Genomic DNA, 18,101 nt, shown 5'->3' with positions numbered 1-18,101 from the left:
CCTATAGTGGCATTGTTATCATTATATGGAGAATTGAATTGTAATAAAGAGACAAAAGAATTGATAACGAATTTGTTAACAGCAGCAAGATTAATCTAGGAACTGGAAGGTTCAAGGGGATTATCATATAGAAGATTGGTATAAAGAAATATGGGATATTGCTATTAATGATAAATTAACATGTAATATAAAAGTTAGGAGAGGAATGATAAAAATGAATGATTTTGAGGGAATATGGAAACAGTTTCTAGAATTTGTATTATTAAAGGGGAGAGGGAAAACACCTCCAGAGGAAGCAATGAGATTTTGGAAACATGAATAAGATCCCGTGGCTGGGGGGGAGCACTTTTATGTTAAGTATGATTATGTTAAGAGAATTAAGTTAGAATATATGTTTATCAAATGTTTATTTCATATTATTGTGTATTATGTAGTATTGTTTTATTTTGTATTGATGTATTGTTTGATGTATTAAATAAAAAAAAAATAAAAAAAGAAAAGAAACCTAACTAGTAACATAAACAATTCATCCTACAATTCTACAGCAATAAATGGCACCTCTCCGATAAGAGACACCAAGGACGTTAATCGTAACAAAGTGGACCCGAAACTGTAAATTGTTCTGAGAGGGGTATCTGATTGGTTGTTTTTTTTCTAGGTGAAGGATGTTCCTTTCCTGCTTTCAGGTATGTGGCATGGGTCAGGAATGTGGCAAGTTTGTGATTTACACACTTTGGCAGGAAGGGGAGTGATTGGAGCCCATCTGGCTAGCTTCAGTTTTATTGATCCGGGGAAACATTGTGGGTAGGTGGGTGTTTGGGTCAAATGTTTGGTCAGTGTCTTTTGTTTGTGCTTGAGCTTTTCACTTGGGAATCTTTTGGACCAGTGATTTCTTTAATTTTCTTCAACATTTCCCCCCTTTGTAGGCATCGAGCCTACATATCACAATTTTATTTTTCTATTGTCATCAGTTCAAGAACTTCTCTTTTATTCCATTCTGGATTCTCGATTTCTCCGAGAACCATCTGCCTTACTCTTACTCTTGCATGGGTGATGGCCTGTGTGGCTGCTTTTGAACATCTTTGGGTACAGACTTTCATCAAAGCAGTCATGACATAGAATACGAAGATGCAAATTATGATAGCAATACAAATAAAGACAAGTTATCGGAACAATTTGTGTTCCTAGTGAGCCAAAAATCCCAATAAGCTAAGTCTATAAAGGTCTGGCTTTCATCAGTCTTTGACTTTGCTACTTCGCGGATATTTTCAGCATGATCTTGAACCACATCAGAATTATATAATCACACTACTTCATAAAGGGGGCAAAAATTTAACGGTTTTCTTTCCACAAACAAAATATTGACCTGCTAGGTCTGTGAATTCTTTGTGGCTCATGGGGCCTGGCATCCACAAATGATAGTAACCTGTGGTGTTGGACTGGGTGTCAGGAGATCTGGGTTCTAGTCCCCACTCAGCCATGGAAACCCACTGGGTGACTTTGGGCCAGTCACAGACTCTCAGCCCAACCTACCTCACAGGGTTGTTGTTGTGAGGATAACATGGAGAGGAGGAGGATTATGTATGCTGCCTTGGGTTCCTTGGAGGAAAAAAGATGGGATATAAATGTAATAAATAAATAAAGGAAGGGGTGAAGCTAGGTAACCAATCACTCCTGGAGGTAATCGCTTACCCCCCACTGTACATACATGACATCACAGTTGCTGCGCCCCACAAAGACCCTGGACCTATTGCAACCTTAACAGAAATGTCCTTTTACTTTGGCATGCAACTAAATATATTCATTGGTGCTCCTGCGTGTCTCATCTCAAATGGAGTCTGGTCTCAAGTCCTTAGGATCTGGGGTGTTCATTTGGGTAGCATTCAGGGGCATCAGGGCTGTTGGGATCCCACCATCAGGGTGAACTGGCATGTGGCTGCAGACCCAACCATTAGTCCTGTTCAATGTCTCTGTTATTGTTTTTTGAGACATCTTGAGAACCAGGTTGTGATTCGGGTAACTGGTTGCTGGCAAGGGGAGGAGCATAAGAAAGCACAGAGTCAGGTACGGAGGGTTCAATGTTATGAATATTTAAGAACAGAGAATGCATCGAAAGAATGGAACGAGTTGTCTTTTCTAATGGTAGCTTCAAGTGAAGTGGAGCCAGAGTTTGGTATTGAATTCAAGAGGAACAGAAATTTGGAAATAAAAAAATCATAGCTGTGGCTTTTGGTATTCTGCTGGGTAAGGGAATTTGTCTCTTCACCCATTAAGAGTTTGACATCCCCTCCCTTAACATCTTTGCGTGTTGAACTATAGGCTGCCAGACCACGAACAGGAGCAGCCTTCAGTTTTTTCCTTAGCATGCTTAGCACCAGACCTGGTACAAGATGCCCGGGGCAGAAACTCGTTTGGGGCTCCTGCCGCAGACAATTAGGAATATACTGTATGAAGTTTATTTATTTTATGTGTGACATCTATTTGTCCGAGTTAAATATAATCCTCCATTAAATTTGTGCCCATTTGCCAGGCTGCCTCCATTGCTAAGAGGCCAGATGGCATGTAGCAAATCTCTGTTACAGAGCTCCATCACACCAGGCTGATAGCGTGCTTTCATGGCGAATTTCATGCAAAAGACTCCCATGACGCCCACCTTTTAGTCTGCTATCATGACGAAGGACTCGGATGGCGTCGACTATGTCCTGCTGTGATTGCGGTTCTTCCCCCCCTCTTGGCGACGTATTTTGCCCCTCGGGAAGTGCGATTCTTCTTGAACTCCGAGCGGCCACTGGGGGTGCGGAAGGATGAGGAGGAGCAGAGCTGCCTCCCTTGGCAGCCTCCAAGCGAGCGCTGCGGAGCCCGGAGCAGGCCCAGCCCTCCTGGGGCGCGCGCTGGAGCAGGAAGACGAGGAGCAGGGCCTCCCTCGGCAGCCCCCAAGCAAGTGCTGCGGAGCCCGGCTCAGCCCTCTTGGGGTGCATGCCGGAGCATGGCGGAGGCGGGTGTGATGGAGCTCAACAACAACAGCTTTCATACGCTATGGGATAATTCGAGGGAGAACCAGAACAAAAGTGTAGGTGGGCGGAAGCTTTCTGTCTGCTGTTTGCTCATTTACTGATGTTCCCCAACAAGACCAAATCATCCCAGATGCCTATTGTTTTACTAGGACCAACATGAACTTGCCTTGCCCTACATTCTAAATAAAGGGGAGGAGGACAAGATAATACCTTGGAGAACTCCTCAACTTCAGCTTCCCTTTGTTAGGGTAATTCATATGCAAGAGTCTCCACTAGGGAAACCATCATGATCCCTCTGGCCTATTGTTCTACCTTCGTTCCCAGCCAAGTTTTCCTATAAGAAAAGCCAAGTCTACAGTTCAGCTGTTAGCAAAATATATTTGTGACAAACCCCTACTTCTGATGTAGCTCACCACGCTCCCTAGAGTGTCTGCAAATTGGCATCATGTCTAAGCTGGATCTCATTTTTTCTGCTCCAATAGACATCCAAAACTTAAGCTCTTTCATAAAACGGTTTGTCCATTTAACACTGGCCACCTCTTTTACCATTCAAAGGTACGGCCGGAACCAGCCAGTAAGTAATTCTGATATTCTGGCTAGACCACCGATATCAGAAATTGGACACCATTGGACAAACAATAATCAGTCTCCAATAATGGGGTGGCTTTTACTGAACTAATATTCCCAGTTTCTGACTCCTCATTGTCTTCCTCATAGGATCTAATCAGGAGGCCAAGATGTTCTTTCTCAGATATTCTTTCTGCACTGAACTCTGCACATGCTCTAAAACCCAAGATCCTACTTAAGCATGTAAAAATGTACTGTTAGAATGACTTCATTGGTTTTATTTGGAATTTTCTGTGTATGATTATTGACTTCTATGGCGCTTCTTCCTTTTCTTTTCTCTCAAATAAACTCCTTTTTATATTTAATCATTTGGCTGGACTGTTTTTAAAAAGAGAATTTCTCATCAAAACCCTTCTTCATGTGAGAGACTGCAGATTTACAAAGCTACCGTTGGTGATCTCAGGATTTTCACAAAGTTTTTGTTAAGTTCTGTGTTTGGGGCTTTGGGCAAGAACATCCAATGCACCTTTCTTTTCTATTTTCCCCCACTAGAGCTGGGCTGAAGGAAGGGAGGGGACCTTGGCAACAGGGCTCAGAAACTCCCCAAGCAGCTAGACAGACTAGGCCAGCCTTCCCCAAACTGGTGCCCTCCAGCCGTTTTGAACTGCAGCTCCCAGAATTTTTGACCATTAGCCATGTTGACTAGGGCTGATGGGAGTGAAGTCCTGCATTGAGCAGGGGGTTGGACTCGATGGCCTTATAGGCCCCTTCCAACTCTACTATTCTATGATTCTATGATTCCTAAAGGCTGAGAAGATTCATCCTGACTGGTCACGGTCTATTAGTAATTCCAATTTGGGGAACCCTTCTAAAGAAGGGGTCCACTGGTAGAGAAAATCATCCCCCCATTCGGTAACATCTATGCTCCCTAATTTCTAGGCTGTGCCTTCTGCAAAGAAGGAAGAGAAGGCTTTGATTTCTACTAGGGTGACCATATGGAAAGGAGGACAGGGCTCCTGTATCTTTAACAGTTGTATAGAAAAGGGAATTTCAGCAGGTGTCATTTGTATGCATGCAGCACCTGGTGAAATTCCCTCTTCATCACAACAGTTAAAGCTGCAGAAGCCCTGTCCTCTATTTTATCTGGCCACACTAGGCATGGCTTGCGTAGCTTTAATTATTGTGATGAAGAGGGAATTTCACCAGCTGAAATTCCCTTTTCTATACAATATGAAATTCCCTTTTTCTATACACCTGCTGAAATTCCTTTTTTCTATACAACTGTTAAAGATACAAGAGCCCTGTCCTCCTTTTCATATGGTGACCCTAATTTCTAATTTATCTTATTATGGCTCTCCTGTAACCACATAGGCTGTAAACACCTGCGGCAGTAGTTTTCAAGTTTTTCGAACACAGGACCCTTCTTTAACTCCAACTTCCAACATGGGTCCCACTTTTAAAGGTCCATCTTTCTCCCTCTAGAGCTGGAGTGGGCAAGCGGCGGCCCTTCCAGGTGTTACTGAATTCTAACTCCTATCAGTCCCAGCAAGCATGGCCAGTGGTCAGGGATGATGGGAGTTAAGAGTCCAACAACATCTAGAGGGAACAAGGTTGGGGAAGTCTCCCATAAGTCTACCCCGATGAGGCTCGCCTGGCACCAACACTGTTATCTTTCAGGCGCCAGGTCAAGACTTTTCTCCAGGCATTTAATAGCATTTAACAACGCTAAGTTTGTTTCTTAATGGACCCCAGAACTGTTATTTAAATGGATACTGTTGTTTTTATACTGTTGTATTTGATGGTTTAACATTTTGTATATTTTTAATGTTTACTGTTTTTAACTTCTGTAAACTGCTCAGAGAGCTTCGGCTATGGGGCCGTATATAAATGTAATAAATAAATAAATAAATAAGTACTGGCCACATTACCCACTTACAGTGCAGGTGGGGACAAATTGAGACCCAGCAGTAAAACTGAAGAAACTAGACCCTCATTTAACCCAGTTTACCAAGTTCCCTCTGTTTGTCGAAAGGAGCAAAAGACCTTCTAAAGGACCCTAGGGATGTCCTCCCACTCTAGCCTTGCATGTGGCATTACCTGGCTATGCATATGCCCTGCATCCTACCAGCCCCTACTCTAGAACAATAGACCTTCTTCCTTGTGCTGCTTGACATCCAAATCCCCACTTCACTTTGAGACCCCAGACCCCAATCTGACTGCCCCCTGGCAGGCCCCAGCACCTGCCGTCTCCCCCCCATCCCCCGCATGTGGAAGCCACCCCCTCCTTTCCAACACACACAACAATGAAACACACAGGGATACCAGGCAATCACATCTAATTATACTCGGCGCGTTGTATCCCTGGAGACACCATGGCAACCCAGCCATGCTGCCAAGTTCTGCTTCCAGCACAGCCTGCCCACCACTCTGCAGATACTAAGGGAGGGGGAGAGGCTTCCCCACCTCCCCCAATCCAGGATGGAGGACTGAACAGTACTAGTTATCTAGGGACAATATTCCTTGCAGATATGCACAAATCTCCCTTTCTGCTCCCCTCTGCACCCTTTCTGTTCTCTTCCGTTTTCCCATTGTGCAGGGCTGCCTAGACCCAGCAGATGTGGCATCAAGAAAGGTACCACAGGACTCGTGTCTCAATCACTGGCCAATTCCTGATGGAAGCCCAGGATCATCATCTAACACAATAGTTCCAAACATAGCTCAAAACTTTGTACACAAATATGTGTTATTTTTATTTATTTATTACGTTTTTATCCAGGATCATCATCTAACACAGTAGTTCCAAACATAGCTCAAAACTTTGTACACAAATATGTATTATTTTTATTTATGTATTACGTTTTTATCCAGGATCATCATCTAACACAATAGTTCCAAACATAGCTCAAAACTTTGTACACAAATATGTATTATTTTTATTTATTTATTTATTACTTTTTCAATACTGCCCAATAGCTGAGGCTCTCTGGGCAGCGCACAATTAAAACTATAAAAATACAATTAAGTATGCAATAAATTTAAAAAGTTAAAGGCTTAAGAATGCAATATAAATAGCCCTCTTGGTTCCACCAAGAAAGGAGAAATGACTACAAACTGGGTGGAATCCTGTCAGTTAACACCCCAACGCTCTTAAGTCCTCAACGCCCATTAGAAGAAAAGCCCTTCTTATTTGAGCAGATTAAAAACCAAGCAATGAATACAGAAGCTCAAGCAGCAGATCTTATTTCTGAAACTAACATAAAAGGGAGAAAATGGGATCTCAGATGTGAAAAAAGTGAAATGTACGGTGGCGGTGGTAGGAAATCACCGCAGGCAATATTAGAGGCTTTTATCACGCAACCAAATGCTGGATAATTAAGGCGAATGGATAGATGAAATAGATCAATTACATACAGATCATTTGGACTTGGCCATTCAGGCGGCTACATTTTTTTTTTGATTTGTTAACTCTGTGATGTTGGGATCTACAGATTTGCACTGTCTGCTTCAAAAGGGAAAAAAATTAAATGGGGCGAAGAAAATCAATGCTTCTATCCATGTAGGGAAGCCACAGATCAATGGCAGCGCACCTGCTCTGCATGCAGAGGGGTCCCAAATTCAATTGTCAGCATCTCCAGTTAAAGTGTTCTTGAAGCTAGGCTAAAGGATATTTATTTATTTATTTATTACATTTTTATACCGCCCAATAGCCGAAGCTCTCTGGGCGGTTCACAAGAATTAAAACCATAATAAAACAACCAACAGGTTAAAAGCACAAATACAAAATACAGTATAAAAAGCACAACCAAGATAAAACCATGCAGCAAAATTGATATAAGATTAAAATACAGAGTTAAAACAGTAAAATTTAAATTTAAGTTGAAATTAGGTGTTAAAATACTGAGTGAATAAAAAGGTCTTCAGCTGGTGACGAAAGGAGTACAGTGTAGGCGCCAGGCGGACCTCTCTGGGGAGCTCATTCCACAACCAGGGTGCCACAGCAGAGACGGCCCTCCTCCTGGTAGCAGCCTGCCTCACTTCCTTTGCTCACGGAGAAGGGCCCCTGTAGATGATCTTAAGGTCCGGGCAGGTACATATGGGAGGAGGCGTTCCTTCAAATAACCTGGCCCCAAACCGTTTAGGGGCCTGGGAACAAACAGGATGCTACCAGTTCTATACAGGTTTTAAAAATTGGCTTTTTAAAAATTATCCCTCTACTATCAAAAGCTCCGGCAAGGTAAAATGTAGGAGGAATTCTCACAACTGCTGCTAGCCTGGTGGTCACTGCTCATGGTGACTTCTCTAGCTGTGTGTGGCTTAGCCAAGCAGACTCCAGAGTGCACTTGGCTAAGCTTGCTTTGAATGGCCTACTAAAGTCAACGCATCTTAGCATGCATTTTTATACAAGCAGTTTCTCACTTATTATTTTTAATTTTTTTAAAAAGGCTTTGCTGATCAGTATTATCCCTTCGTTTCATTTTTATTATACCCTTGCTCCACCTTTCTTTCTCCCTCCCCTTTACCCGCATGATAACCTTTGTGAGGTAGGTTTGACTGGGAGTGTGTGACCGGTCACCCGGTGAGCTTCATGGCTGAATAGAGATTTGAACCCAAGTCTCCCTCATCCTAGTTGTGACACACTCACCACAACACCACACCAGCTCTCTTTCACGCCTGTGTTTATGCATAAGGGAGAGCAAGTCTTGGAGGGATCTCATTAGCCAAAGTGTGCATTTGGGGACGGGGAGGGGGTTTGAATTAAGAGGATTTGCAGTCGCCAGAGACCAGGGCTTCAATGCCTTGTATTGCTCCTTGTCCAGCCTCCAGATGAGCAAAAGCAGAGTTATGCACCATAGCTCTGGTGTCAAAGATCCAAAGTTCAAACCCTATTCCCTGGCACCTCCATTTAAAAGGACCAGGTAGCTGGTGATGAGAAAGGTCTCTCTGCGTGATACCCTGGAGCCCCACTGCCTGGGCTAGACGATGGACAAATGACCTGGGAGAAGCCAACTTCTTAAACATTAGGTTTGCAGCATTCAGTTGCTCATGGCAGGGAGTGTAATAGCATAGGACATGTCCCTTCCCCTCTGAGCAGTCGTCACTCTGGCACAGATCCCTGAGAACCCCCATTAAAGAAACGTAGTCCACTTTCAACAGAGCGTCTTCTCAACCATTTGAATCCAGGAAAACCATCACACCCTTTCCCAGATAGAAGACAAGCTACCTACTGTATCCTATGCAACAAAGCTGAAACCCAGCAATTCTTGCTATCTTGGAATAGCAAGCATAGCTGTTTTCAAAAAGGAGGCACCTGTGAGAGGCAGATTAAGCTCAGAGTGGAAAAAATGCGATGGAGCGGGAATAGGGTAGCCCAGGCAGCTCAACTATCTTATGTAGATGATCTATTGTTACCTTGTTATGGGGAAACTGAGACCTAAACAGACCAACAGCGATCTGTGATCAGATCTCCCAGCATTTAACATGGTAGCAAATGGCAGCTGCGCAGGGTGGGGAGAGTGATAACGAGGATTTTCAGACGGGTGGAAATTATGTTTCCTTACCATTGCTCCGCTTCCTGGTTCTCGTCTGCAATTGGGACAAACAGAAACACACAGGGAAGAAACGGACCACGTGGCCTATTCAGTTTAGTGGGACACCGCCCTCTAGTGGGCATTTTATAGCGCAACTTCTCCTGCACAGAGCAGGAAATAGCGACAAATATTGCTGTAGCTCAGAAAAGGCGAATTTTAGGGGTCTTATTTTGTGATGGAAAAAAACAGCAGAAGGAGCAGAAGATGTGCAGGAGGATCACTGTGTCGTCAAAATGACCCGCAAACATCCATGAGTTGTCAGTCACGAACGTGCGATAAAAGGCTCATCTGAAGAAGCTCTCAGACTGGGATTATAGCAGCACAGGGAGAAAAGCAAACCCTTTCTTCCACCCAAGTACCTGACAAAAAATGACCCCTGGAGTTTCCTTGCCTTCTTCTGGGAAAACGCATGTGGGAAGCCCAATTCCACTGCTCCTATCCACACATGCTATTTACTAAAATGGAATGTAATATGCCTTGTCTCACCTAATTAGGCCATCCCAGCTACCCTGGGATCATAAGAGTTATAGTCCAACACATCTGGAGAGTGCCAGGTTGTGGAAGGCTGAGTTAAGATCCCCAGTCTCTCCCTAGCAAAGGATTTAAGAAGGGGGTAAAATTTTGGGCAGTCACTCTATGAACAATATAGGATAAAGATCCAGGATGGTGCCTCTCCTCCACATGTTCAATGCTAATGGCAAAGATCACAGCCAATCAGGCCCCTGAGGTTAGGCCATTCCACAGACACCCCCATTTCGTGCCTAGCAACCACCTTTCCCACACAATAGGGAATGGGGTAAGGTGGTAGCCATTCTCTTTCTCACCATCTCATAGATGTGTGTGGGTGGGAACACACTCTCAGGGCTTCTCTAAGTGAGCAATTTACAGCACACTCATGACTGGCCAGTCACAGGAAAAAGACACACTGGGAAGGGTGTCGTTTTTGCAGTACCCTTCTGAGGCACTTGAAACTCCTCAGAAGGGCAGCACAAATGGAGGAACAATCTCTCCCCCTCGCTCTCCCCTCCCCAACACCCAGCGTTACCAGCATCGTGCTCAAAGACACTGTGTGAGTTCAAATACATTGTGCGAGGCTTATTTATTTCAAGGACTTTTGTCCCTCTCTTCAGCTGTGTGTGCCACAGTGTGTGGGTTAAATAACCCACAATGAGCTGCAGTGTGTCATTCAAACCCGGTCAGTGACTGGCCCAGATTCGCCCATTAAGCTTCATGGCTAGGTGGGAATTTGAACCTGGGTCTCCCTATTTGTAGTCTGACACCCTAATCACTATACCACACTATGACTTGTGAGGTACTGGTTGGTCTCTACTGGAAAGGGTGTGTGGTTGCTGTTTCCCTTCATTCTTGAAAGTGTTAGGTTTTTAAAAGGAGCTAAGACCAAATGCTCCTCTCTTTTTTCTTTTGGATCATCCCCGATATCTGTGTAATAGACACATGCCTCAGCTGGAGCTGCTTCAGCCTGCGAGTGACACTGAAGCTATTCAGTCAATGCCATTTTGAACTCTTTTGATGTGCCTTCAACAAAGGCCTGTAAGAAGAAGAAGAGCCTGGAAGTTTTGAGCTCTCCAGCTGATAATTACACCCAAACCAACTGGGGGAAGAAAAGCATCAGGCCCAGTCATGCTTTATTTTGGCACATTTTCTTGCTTCTCTTCTAGACAAAAATATTTCATTTAATAAGTTTTATCTAACGGGTATCAAAGCTGAAGGAACTAGGTTATGTTTTGCCTGGAGAAGAGAAGGGGGAGACGAGCCAGGGGGACATGAGAGCACTTTTCAGATACCTGAAAGGCTGTCACATATGGAGAATCCTGACACCCCCCCATGCGCTAAAAGAACATGCAAGGGGGTTGTGTGGCTGCATGGGTTAGCTCCCTCCACTGAGCACCACAGCCCCTGCCTCTGCCATGGACCTGCCTCCTAGCTGGTGTAGTAAAGGGTTCTCCACACATTTTGATGTGCTCCTACACATGAGGTGAGATCCCAGCTCAAGTCAGAGGCCCCATTCACAAGGACAGGCTGGCCCTGTTCAGACAACACGCTAAGCCAAGGTGGTTAAGCATTTTGAGCTAAACATTATGGCTTAGCGTGTTGTGTGAACCATTGCTAACCATGGTGGCTACATAACCATGATTTAACCACAGGCTACTTAACCATGGTTTAAACACAATCACTCAAAATTTGCTGCAAAAGGGTTAGCGGCCTAACTATGGTTTAGTATGTTGTCTGAATGATAAGACTACAAACCCAAGCCAGAGGGCTTATGATGCACATCAGTGATTGGGGGTAGAGCTACAGCAGTTTGGCCAGCACTATGGGATTATAGGAATTATGGGATTTGGAGTCAAATACATCCAGAGGATGCCAGGCTGGGAAAAATTGTGCCATGGTCAGAGCCGGCGCTACCATTAGGCCAACTAGGCAGCTGCCTAGGGCGCAGAACTCAGAGGGGCACAGTACCGACCTTTAAGGGTCACAGTTTTATACAAATTAGCTGGTTTAAGAAAGAACATATTAAGTTCAAGTTTTGTGCTTTTTATTTTTTCTACAAAACATCTGTTCTTAAAAATCGAAGTTGGCAATTTTGGGGTGGGTGCAAGTAGCCCGCCTTGCCTAGGGCGCAAAATAGTCTGGCACCAGCCATGGTGCATTTGAGGAGGAGGAGATGCTAGCCTACACACACACACACACACACACACACACACACACACACACCAGGGGCCACCCTCACTTATAGAAGAGGCTAAAGACCTGTTCTTTCATGTCCCATAGGGCAAGACAAGAGAGCTCCGGCTATTGGGCGGTATAGAACAGCAATAAATAAATAAATAAGACTTAATCTACCTGACTTTAGCTACAGGAATGTCAATTTCATTTGAAGATTAGGAGAACTGACTTGATGGTAAGAGCAATTTGATAATGGAATCCATTTCCTAGAGCAGGGGCAGGCATAATGTCCATCAAGATCGGAGCAGCCAACTGCAGGGCCATTCTGGGTCAATGTCACAGTCCCTATGGTGCCCCAAGAAAGAAGAGGGAGTGAGGGGGCTCGCAAAGTGGTACCTTGTTGGGCAGGGGGCACCTGGAACAATGGCTTCCAATGTTTCACTGGCTTGTATTGGAAGCAAAAAAGGCCCCCTTGAAAACAATGGCTGTGGGGGAGCAAAGTGCGCTCCCCAAAAAACCTTGGGGCAACAAACAAATGGGGATTGCTCCACTGGCTAATTTAGGGAGCAAAAAAGTTGCTCTGCCAAAAATCATCTGGAGCGGGAGAGAAGTCCACCCCCACCTCCTGCCAAGGACTCTTAGTGTGCGTGGGGGGACGGGACTTAGCATCCACTCCAGATGATTTTGAGCATGGGGGTGGGGTGTTTCTCTCTTCATGCAAATGGCCAGGAAAAAAAGGAGTTTGCCCACTCCTGACCTCGAGAGCTGGTGAGCTCTCCTTCAGTGGATGTCTTCACGTAGAGGCTGCACAGCTGTTTGCTGGGGTTGCTCTTGCCCTGGATTTGCTGCCTTGAGCGTGGCGGGTTAGGCTGGATGGCCGACAAGGCCCCCTCCAACTCCAGGATTCTAGATTTGCACACAAGTTTTACACAAGAGGCTGCCCAGGTTGCACATCTACAGATTTTTCAAAAAAGAAAAAGGGGGGGCTTGCATCCAGAGACTTCAGCCCAGAACTAATTCCAGTGTGGCTTTTGCCTTCTCCTCTCAGTTTTTATTGAATAAATTAATCATGTCCTTAACGTGCTCATCCAGGCTAAACGGGTTGGACTCGGTAGCCTTATAGGCTCCTTCCAACTCTACTATTCTATGAATCTATGATTCTGTATTTTATTATGTTTGGGTTGTTGTTTTCAGCCAATCTATTTTTGGCTTTTTTAATTTGAAACCTTGCTTTAGGTTGTAGGGGAGGGATTTTGTGATTGTCACAAGGGCCAGCCAGTCAGCAATCCGCACATTTGGTTTCTGTTAGAAACTAGCTAATTCCTAAATCCAATCCCCCAAGAAAGGCTGTACGTGGGACCAGTATCAGGGGTTGGCATCATTGGGCAGGTGCTGGGGGTCACCCCCACCAGGGAGCCCGGCACTCACTCCCAGAGAGTCCTGGCCCTACTGTTGCTTCGCCTTGCTGCCTGTTCACCTGCCCTCTCTGAGCATGCAAGCAGTGACCAAACCAAAGAGAGGAAGCAACGTATTCCGCCTGCCTTGGGCTCTCCCCTGCTCTAGCCACCTGTGCAGAATGGGCACAAAGACGAGCATTGGTAACAGTAGCAAGAAGGAGGGGGCACTCAGGAAGGTGGGCCCCATCTCACCCAAGGGCCCCCCAAAACAAGGAATCCGCTCCGGTTGTACATCTGACCTTAACGGGGTGCGCGTAGATCCACCATGTAAAATGGTGTACGCGGCCTTAAACTGTCTGCAGGCACCAAAATGTTTGGGGTCATGCCTGCATACACCCAGATTTCCCCAGACCTCAACAATGAGAATGGGGCCAGAAAATCAGTGTGGAAACTACCACTTTGGCACAGAAAGGATAGAGTTGCTAGAAATGTACACAGCTGTGATCACAGCAAAGGGAATGTGGAATCCAGTTGTGAATCTAATTGTTTCAGCTTCCACTTCGATCAAAACAAACACAAAACAAGGCATCCCAAATGAGTGCAGAGGGAACCCTGAAAAAATGTGTTGCAATTTCCCCCCCCCCCCACACACATAAACTGCATAGGGATATCTTGACCAAGTACAACTTTTCCCTTGGACTCTTGCCATTAGAAGCTTATTTTTCTCACACTCATTTGCTTTCCACTTTTTTTGCAGTCTCACCAAAAATGGACCCAATCCTCAACAGAGAGTCGAAACCAAAACACATTCAAAAATCCCCCAGATAATACAACTATGTAAACTGGGTGTGCAAATTAAGTACTCTGTATATTCCAGTCACATAATTTGGGTTTGGTGGCCCAGAATAAAGGATTATTTCTAAGACAAAATTCTTAACCCCATGAATGTTAATCAGATGGCAGAATTAGAAATCTTCTGGTGCGTAAAGATTTATCAAACTTTATCTTTTTGTGAAAACATACTTGTACACAGAGAACAAACTCTGAAACCAGGATGAATATTTTTTAAATCTGAGAACTTTAATTAATTACATCAACTACTACCAACCAATATGTTTGATAGCATAAAAAGATGATATTTACACTTAAATTCTTAGAGTTGAACTTACCATTTTCGTGTCTTTCAGACAAGGCTTTTCAATCTACACCCAATAGTATGAAACACTTAAGTTAAAAAAGGAAAAGTAGAAGAAGGGAGCAGAAAAGGGTAAGCTAAAGGACTGTAGATACTTCAAAGAAAGCTGAGAGGAAATTGAAGGAACACTCCAAAGATGGAGAACAGATACCCTCAAAAATTCCAAGCATGCCGCACAGTTTATAAACAATGTGTTATAATCAATCTCCAGAAACTAAGATCTGCCTAATGCAAACTTCTGGAATGTCTGTATGAGCTGGGATCGACATCATCATCATCATCATCATCATCATCATCTATTTTATTTAATGTATTTCTATGCTGCCCATTATCTGAATCTCTCTGGGTGGTTCACAAAGCCACCTTAAAACCATAAGATACAATAACACAGTAAAACACAACATAAAACCTGTTAAGTTTAAAACAGATGAAAACTATAAAAAGATCAAAATAAAAGCCAACAGCAGGGCAAAACTGTAAAAAAGCACTAATGCGTTCCAGAAGGACTAAAAAGCCTTGTCTACTCCTGGCACTGAAAAGATCAAAACATCGGCCTCAGGTGAACCTCTCTGGTCAAATCTTGCATTACGTTTGTGTGATATGTGATGGTGGACGGGCTAGTTTACTGCAGCCATGGAGGGCTCCGGCTTTTAGCAGAGCAGCAACTCTGCTAAAAGCAGGAGGGTATTAAACCCTCCACAAACACACACCTCAATTTCCTTCCTAAAACTACGGTTAACCCTGTAGGAGAGACCAGACTCCCTTATAAGGCTATCTTTGATTTAGACAGAGGCAGTGTGAGCAGTTTAGACACCCCTTCCCCCAGCACCCCTTCTCCAACTGAATTGGCAGCCTCCTGCCACTGCTTTAAATGAAAAACAAAGACACTGTGAGATAGGAACCCAGATTCCCCACATAATGAATGCATTGTCCAGGCCTGTGTCTTTCCAGGCACTAGCACTGCAAATATGTTCAATAAAATCTGCCTGCGCGCAGCTGTGTACGTTTATTTGTGGCCTTAAAGGCCAAATCACATCTCTAAGGCTTCCTTGCAATTTTCACCCGGTCACCTGTGGCAGGTCAGAATCTCAGGCCTGGTTTGAACGCAGTGCTGGGTGCGAGCAAGAAGAACTGACTGAGATGACATGGTTGCACACATCCAGTACCTGATTTAAATCAGGTTGCCTCACCTGTATGTACCACATTGGAGATGCATAGCCCAGGAAGGCACTATGTTGGCGCACTAACAGTGGACGCATAGCAGCTAAGGACCTATTGAAGTGTTTTTAACAATTTTTTATCCTGCCCTTTAACAGTTCCTTTCAAGGCACCTTATACATTTAAAAACACACAAAAACAAATTGATTATCACAAAATCACAAACCAAGGAAAAGTCATCAAATGTTTTTAAAAGCAGTGGAGTAAGTATCTTTGAAATGAGGCACCAGCTGCATCTCACACCACATAACTGCATGCTTGCCTGACTTTGCATTAAAACCAAGCGTCCATCACCATACTATGAGTGCAGAAACGGTTCTTTTTCTTCTGAGTGATACCAACAGTTATGTGACACATAAAGTGGCTTCATTTGCTCTGGCAGCAAAAAAGATTAGGAAGAGAGAACTAGACAAAATTGCCATAAAACTGCCATGGAGATTCAGACCTAAGGTTTATCCTGGGATCATCCAGGGTTTGCCCCTGCCTGAGCACTGGATCCCCTGTGTGTCACCTAGGTGAACAGGTTTGACCCCTGGATGATCCAGGGATAAACCTTAGGTCTAGCTACGGCCTCAGACTGCTGCGTGAAAGTTGAGTTTTAGTTATGGTAAATTCTAAGTTATCGGTATAATTTTCTACTGTTTGAAATATTTATATTATTGTATACATATTTTCTTTTGATGTATTTGTCATGGCCTTTGTCCAGTACACTAAACTTTGAACTTGGAACTACTATGAGTTCTTAATTAAAAGGCATCCTATATACCAAGGATGGGTAACCTGCAACCTGAAGGCAGCTTTTAAAAATAACGAGGAAAATGGCATCCGGAGTACTACAGAGTGCCCAAAAGGTTAAATTTATTTATTTTTTACAAGCTAAGTTTGACCCTTTTAGGGCTCTGTAGCAAAAATGCCCCCCTGTACACCTCAACGTTTCCCTCCTCTGCTATATACTAATAGCAAATGCATTAACCAAATGTGGATCTTTAAGTAGCCAAAAAGGCAACTTTCACGCACAAGAAAGAGATATCAGCAGGCATGGAAGAATCCCAAGATTTGCAGCGTACAAAACATCATTTGAATAAACTCCTAAAAACAGCCTAAGGAGGGCTGAGCATGCTCAGTGGGCAAAGAGTGCTGGCTAACCACTGTGGGCAGGACGGAAATGGAGAACCAGGGCAGGGAGGTAGAATGGAATGGAGTCTCCCGGAAGAGGGCATAGCTGGCACCCTGCACAGGAGCAGTCCGTACTGCAACCTTTTGTGGCAAGTGCCACTTGTTTCTGTTAGAACAGCAGCCACCTTCCCTAATGCTCAGTGTACAAATACTGGAAGATTTTTGTCCCACCTTATACCTTCCACGACCCTGGGATGAACTGCCACTTACCTTTCTCAACAGCTGAGACACCCATGGAAGCTTGGGCCAGGTCTGCTTTCTTCTCCCACTTGCCCTCATCTGCATGGTAGATTTCAACCGAGGCCAGAGGGCTCTGTTTGGAGTCCACCCCTCCAATCACCATCATGTCCTTGCCAAGCATCACTGCTGCAGCCCCGGCCCGCGGGGTGGGCATAGGGGGCAGCGCCGTCCACTTGCGTGAAACAATATCCAACATCTCCACCGTGTCCAAAGGTTGACCCTGCTGGCTGCATCCGCCTGCCACAAAGAGGTGTCCGTCCTGGTAGGTCGGGCTGCAGTACACCCGGCAGGTGGGCATGGGGGGGAAGGCCTCCCAGAAGAAGGATTTGGCATTGGTGGCTTCCATTTTGCCTGACGGCCTGGCATCTCAGGAGGCAGACATGGCCACGGCCCCCGCACAGACTCGGCGCCTCAGTGTGGCAGCCTTCCAGACAGTGCCCTGGAGATCTACAAGGACTGGCCTGAGGCAGGTCGGAGGCCTTACTTCCTGTACCACTGGAACTCCACATCCACAAGGCATTGGTAGACTGGGAAGCAGATATGGCTGCAGGGAGAATCCGTGGTCCCCCGAGGGGGCAGGCCAGGAGCGCCGTGATGCCAGAGAGGTGCTGCCTCCACAGGGAGGGGAACCATTCCTATCCAAAATGGCGAGGGATGTGCCGAAGAGATGTTCTGTCTACTCAGGCCAGGCCTAAAACGCTGGAGGGAGGCACCAAATGCTGAAGGTAAGCCAGCCTCAAAAAGCGGCACTCCCTCAGCAATTTTTCTCCTCAACTTCGTGCCTCTCGGATCTTTGTACTGATGGCACTGCCTGCAGCAGCTTCCAAGGGACAAAGAGAGAAGAGGGGGGAAAGGGAGGTACAAGGTTACCAGAGGTTGTCACGGGAGCCATTTTAAGGAACTGAGCCACAGTGAAAGCAGCCCATGCTAGATACACAGGAAGTCTCTGAACAGGTCATCCGCAAGATTTCATGTTGTCCTTCAAATTTAGGCATCAGTCCCAGAACCGGCATCCGGA

The 18,101-nt window shown here is 44.9% G+C and overlaps 1 protein-coding gene across 1 annotated transcript in view; it reads right to left on the bottom strand.

The window, feature by feature from the left end:
* The window catches only part of KLHDC8B (kelch domain containing 8B), a 31,173-nt gene extending 13,274 nt beyond the window's left edge, over positions 1–17,899 (bottom strand). The window contains exon 1 of the mRNA XM_063123447.1: positions 17,054–17,899. Within this exon, the coding sequence (XP_062979517.1) occupies positions 17,054–17,429 (376 nt within the window). The 5' untranslated portion in view covers positions 17,430–17,899. The remainder of the gene's footprint in view (positions 1–17,053) is intronic.
* Positions 17,900–18,101: the final 202 nt, after the last annotated feature.

The sequence above is a fragment of the Elgaria multicarinata genome, chromosome 3 (assembly GCF_023053635.1).
Source record: "Elgaria multicarinata webbii isolate HBS135686 ecotype San Diego chromosome 3, rElgMul1.1.pri, whole genome shotgun sequence".
In the NCBI taxonomy this organism is placed as follows: domain Eukaryota; kingdom Metazoa; phylum Chordata; class Lepidosauria; order Squamata; family Anguidae; genus Elgaria; species Elgaria multicarinata.
The sequence above is the reverse complement of the archived record's forward strand: the minus strand, read 5'-3'. Positions and strand labels throughout refer to the sequence as shown.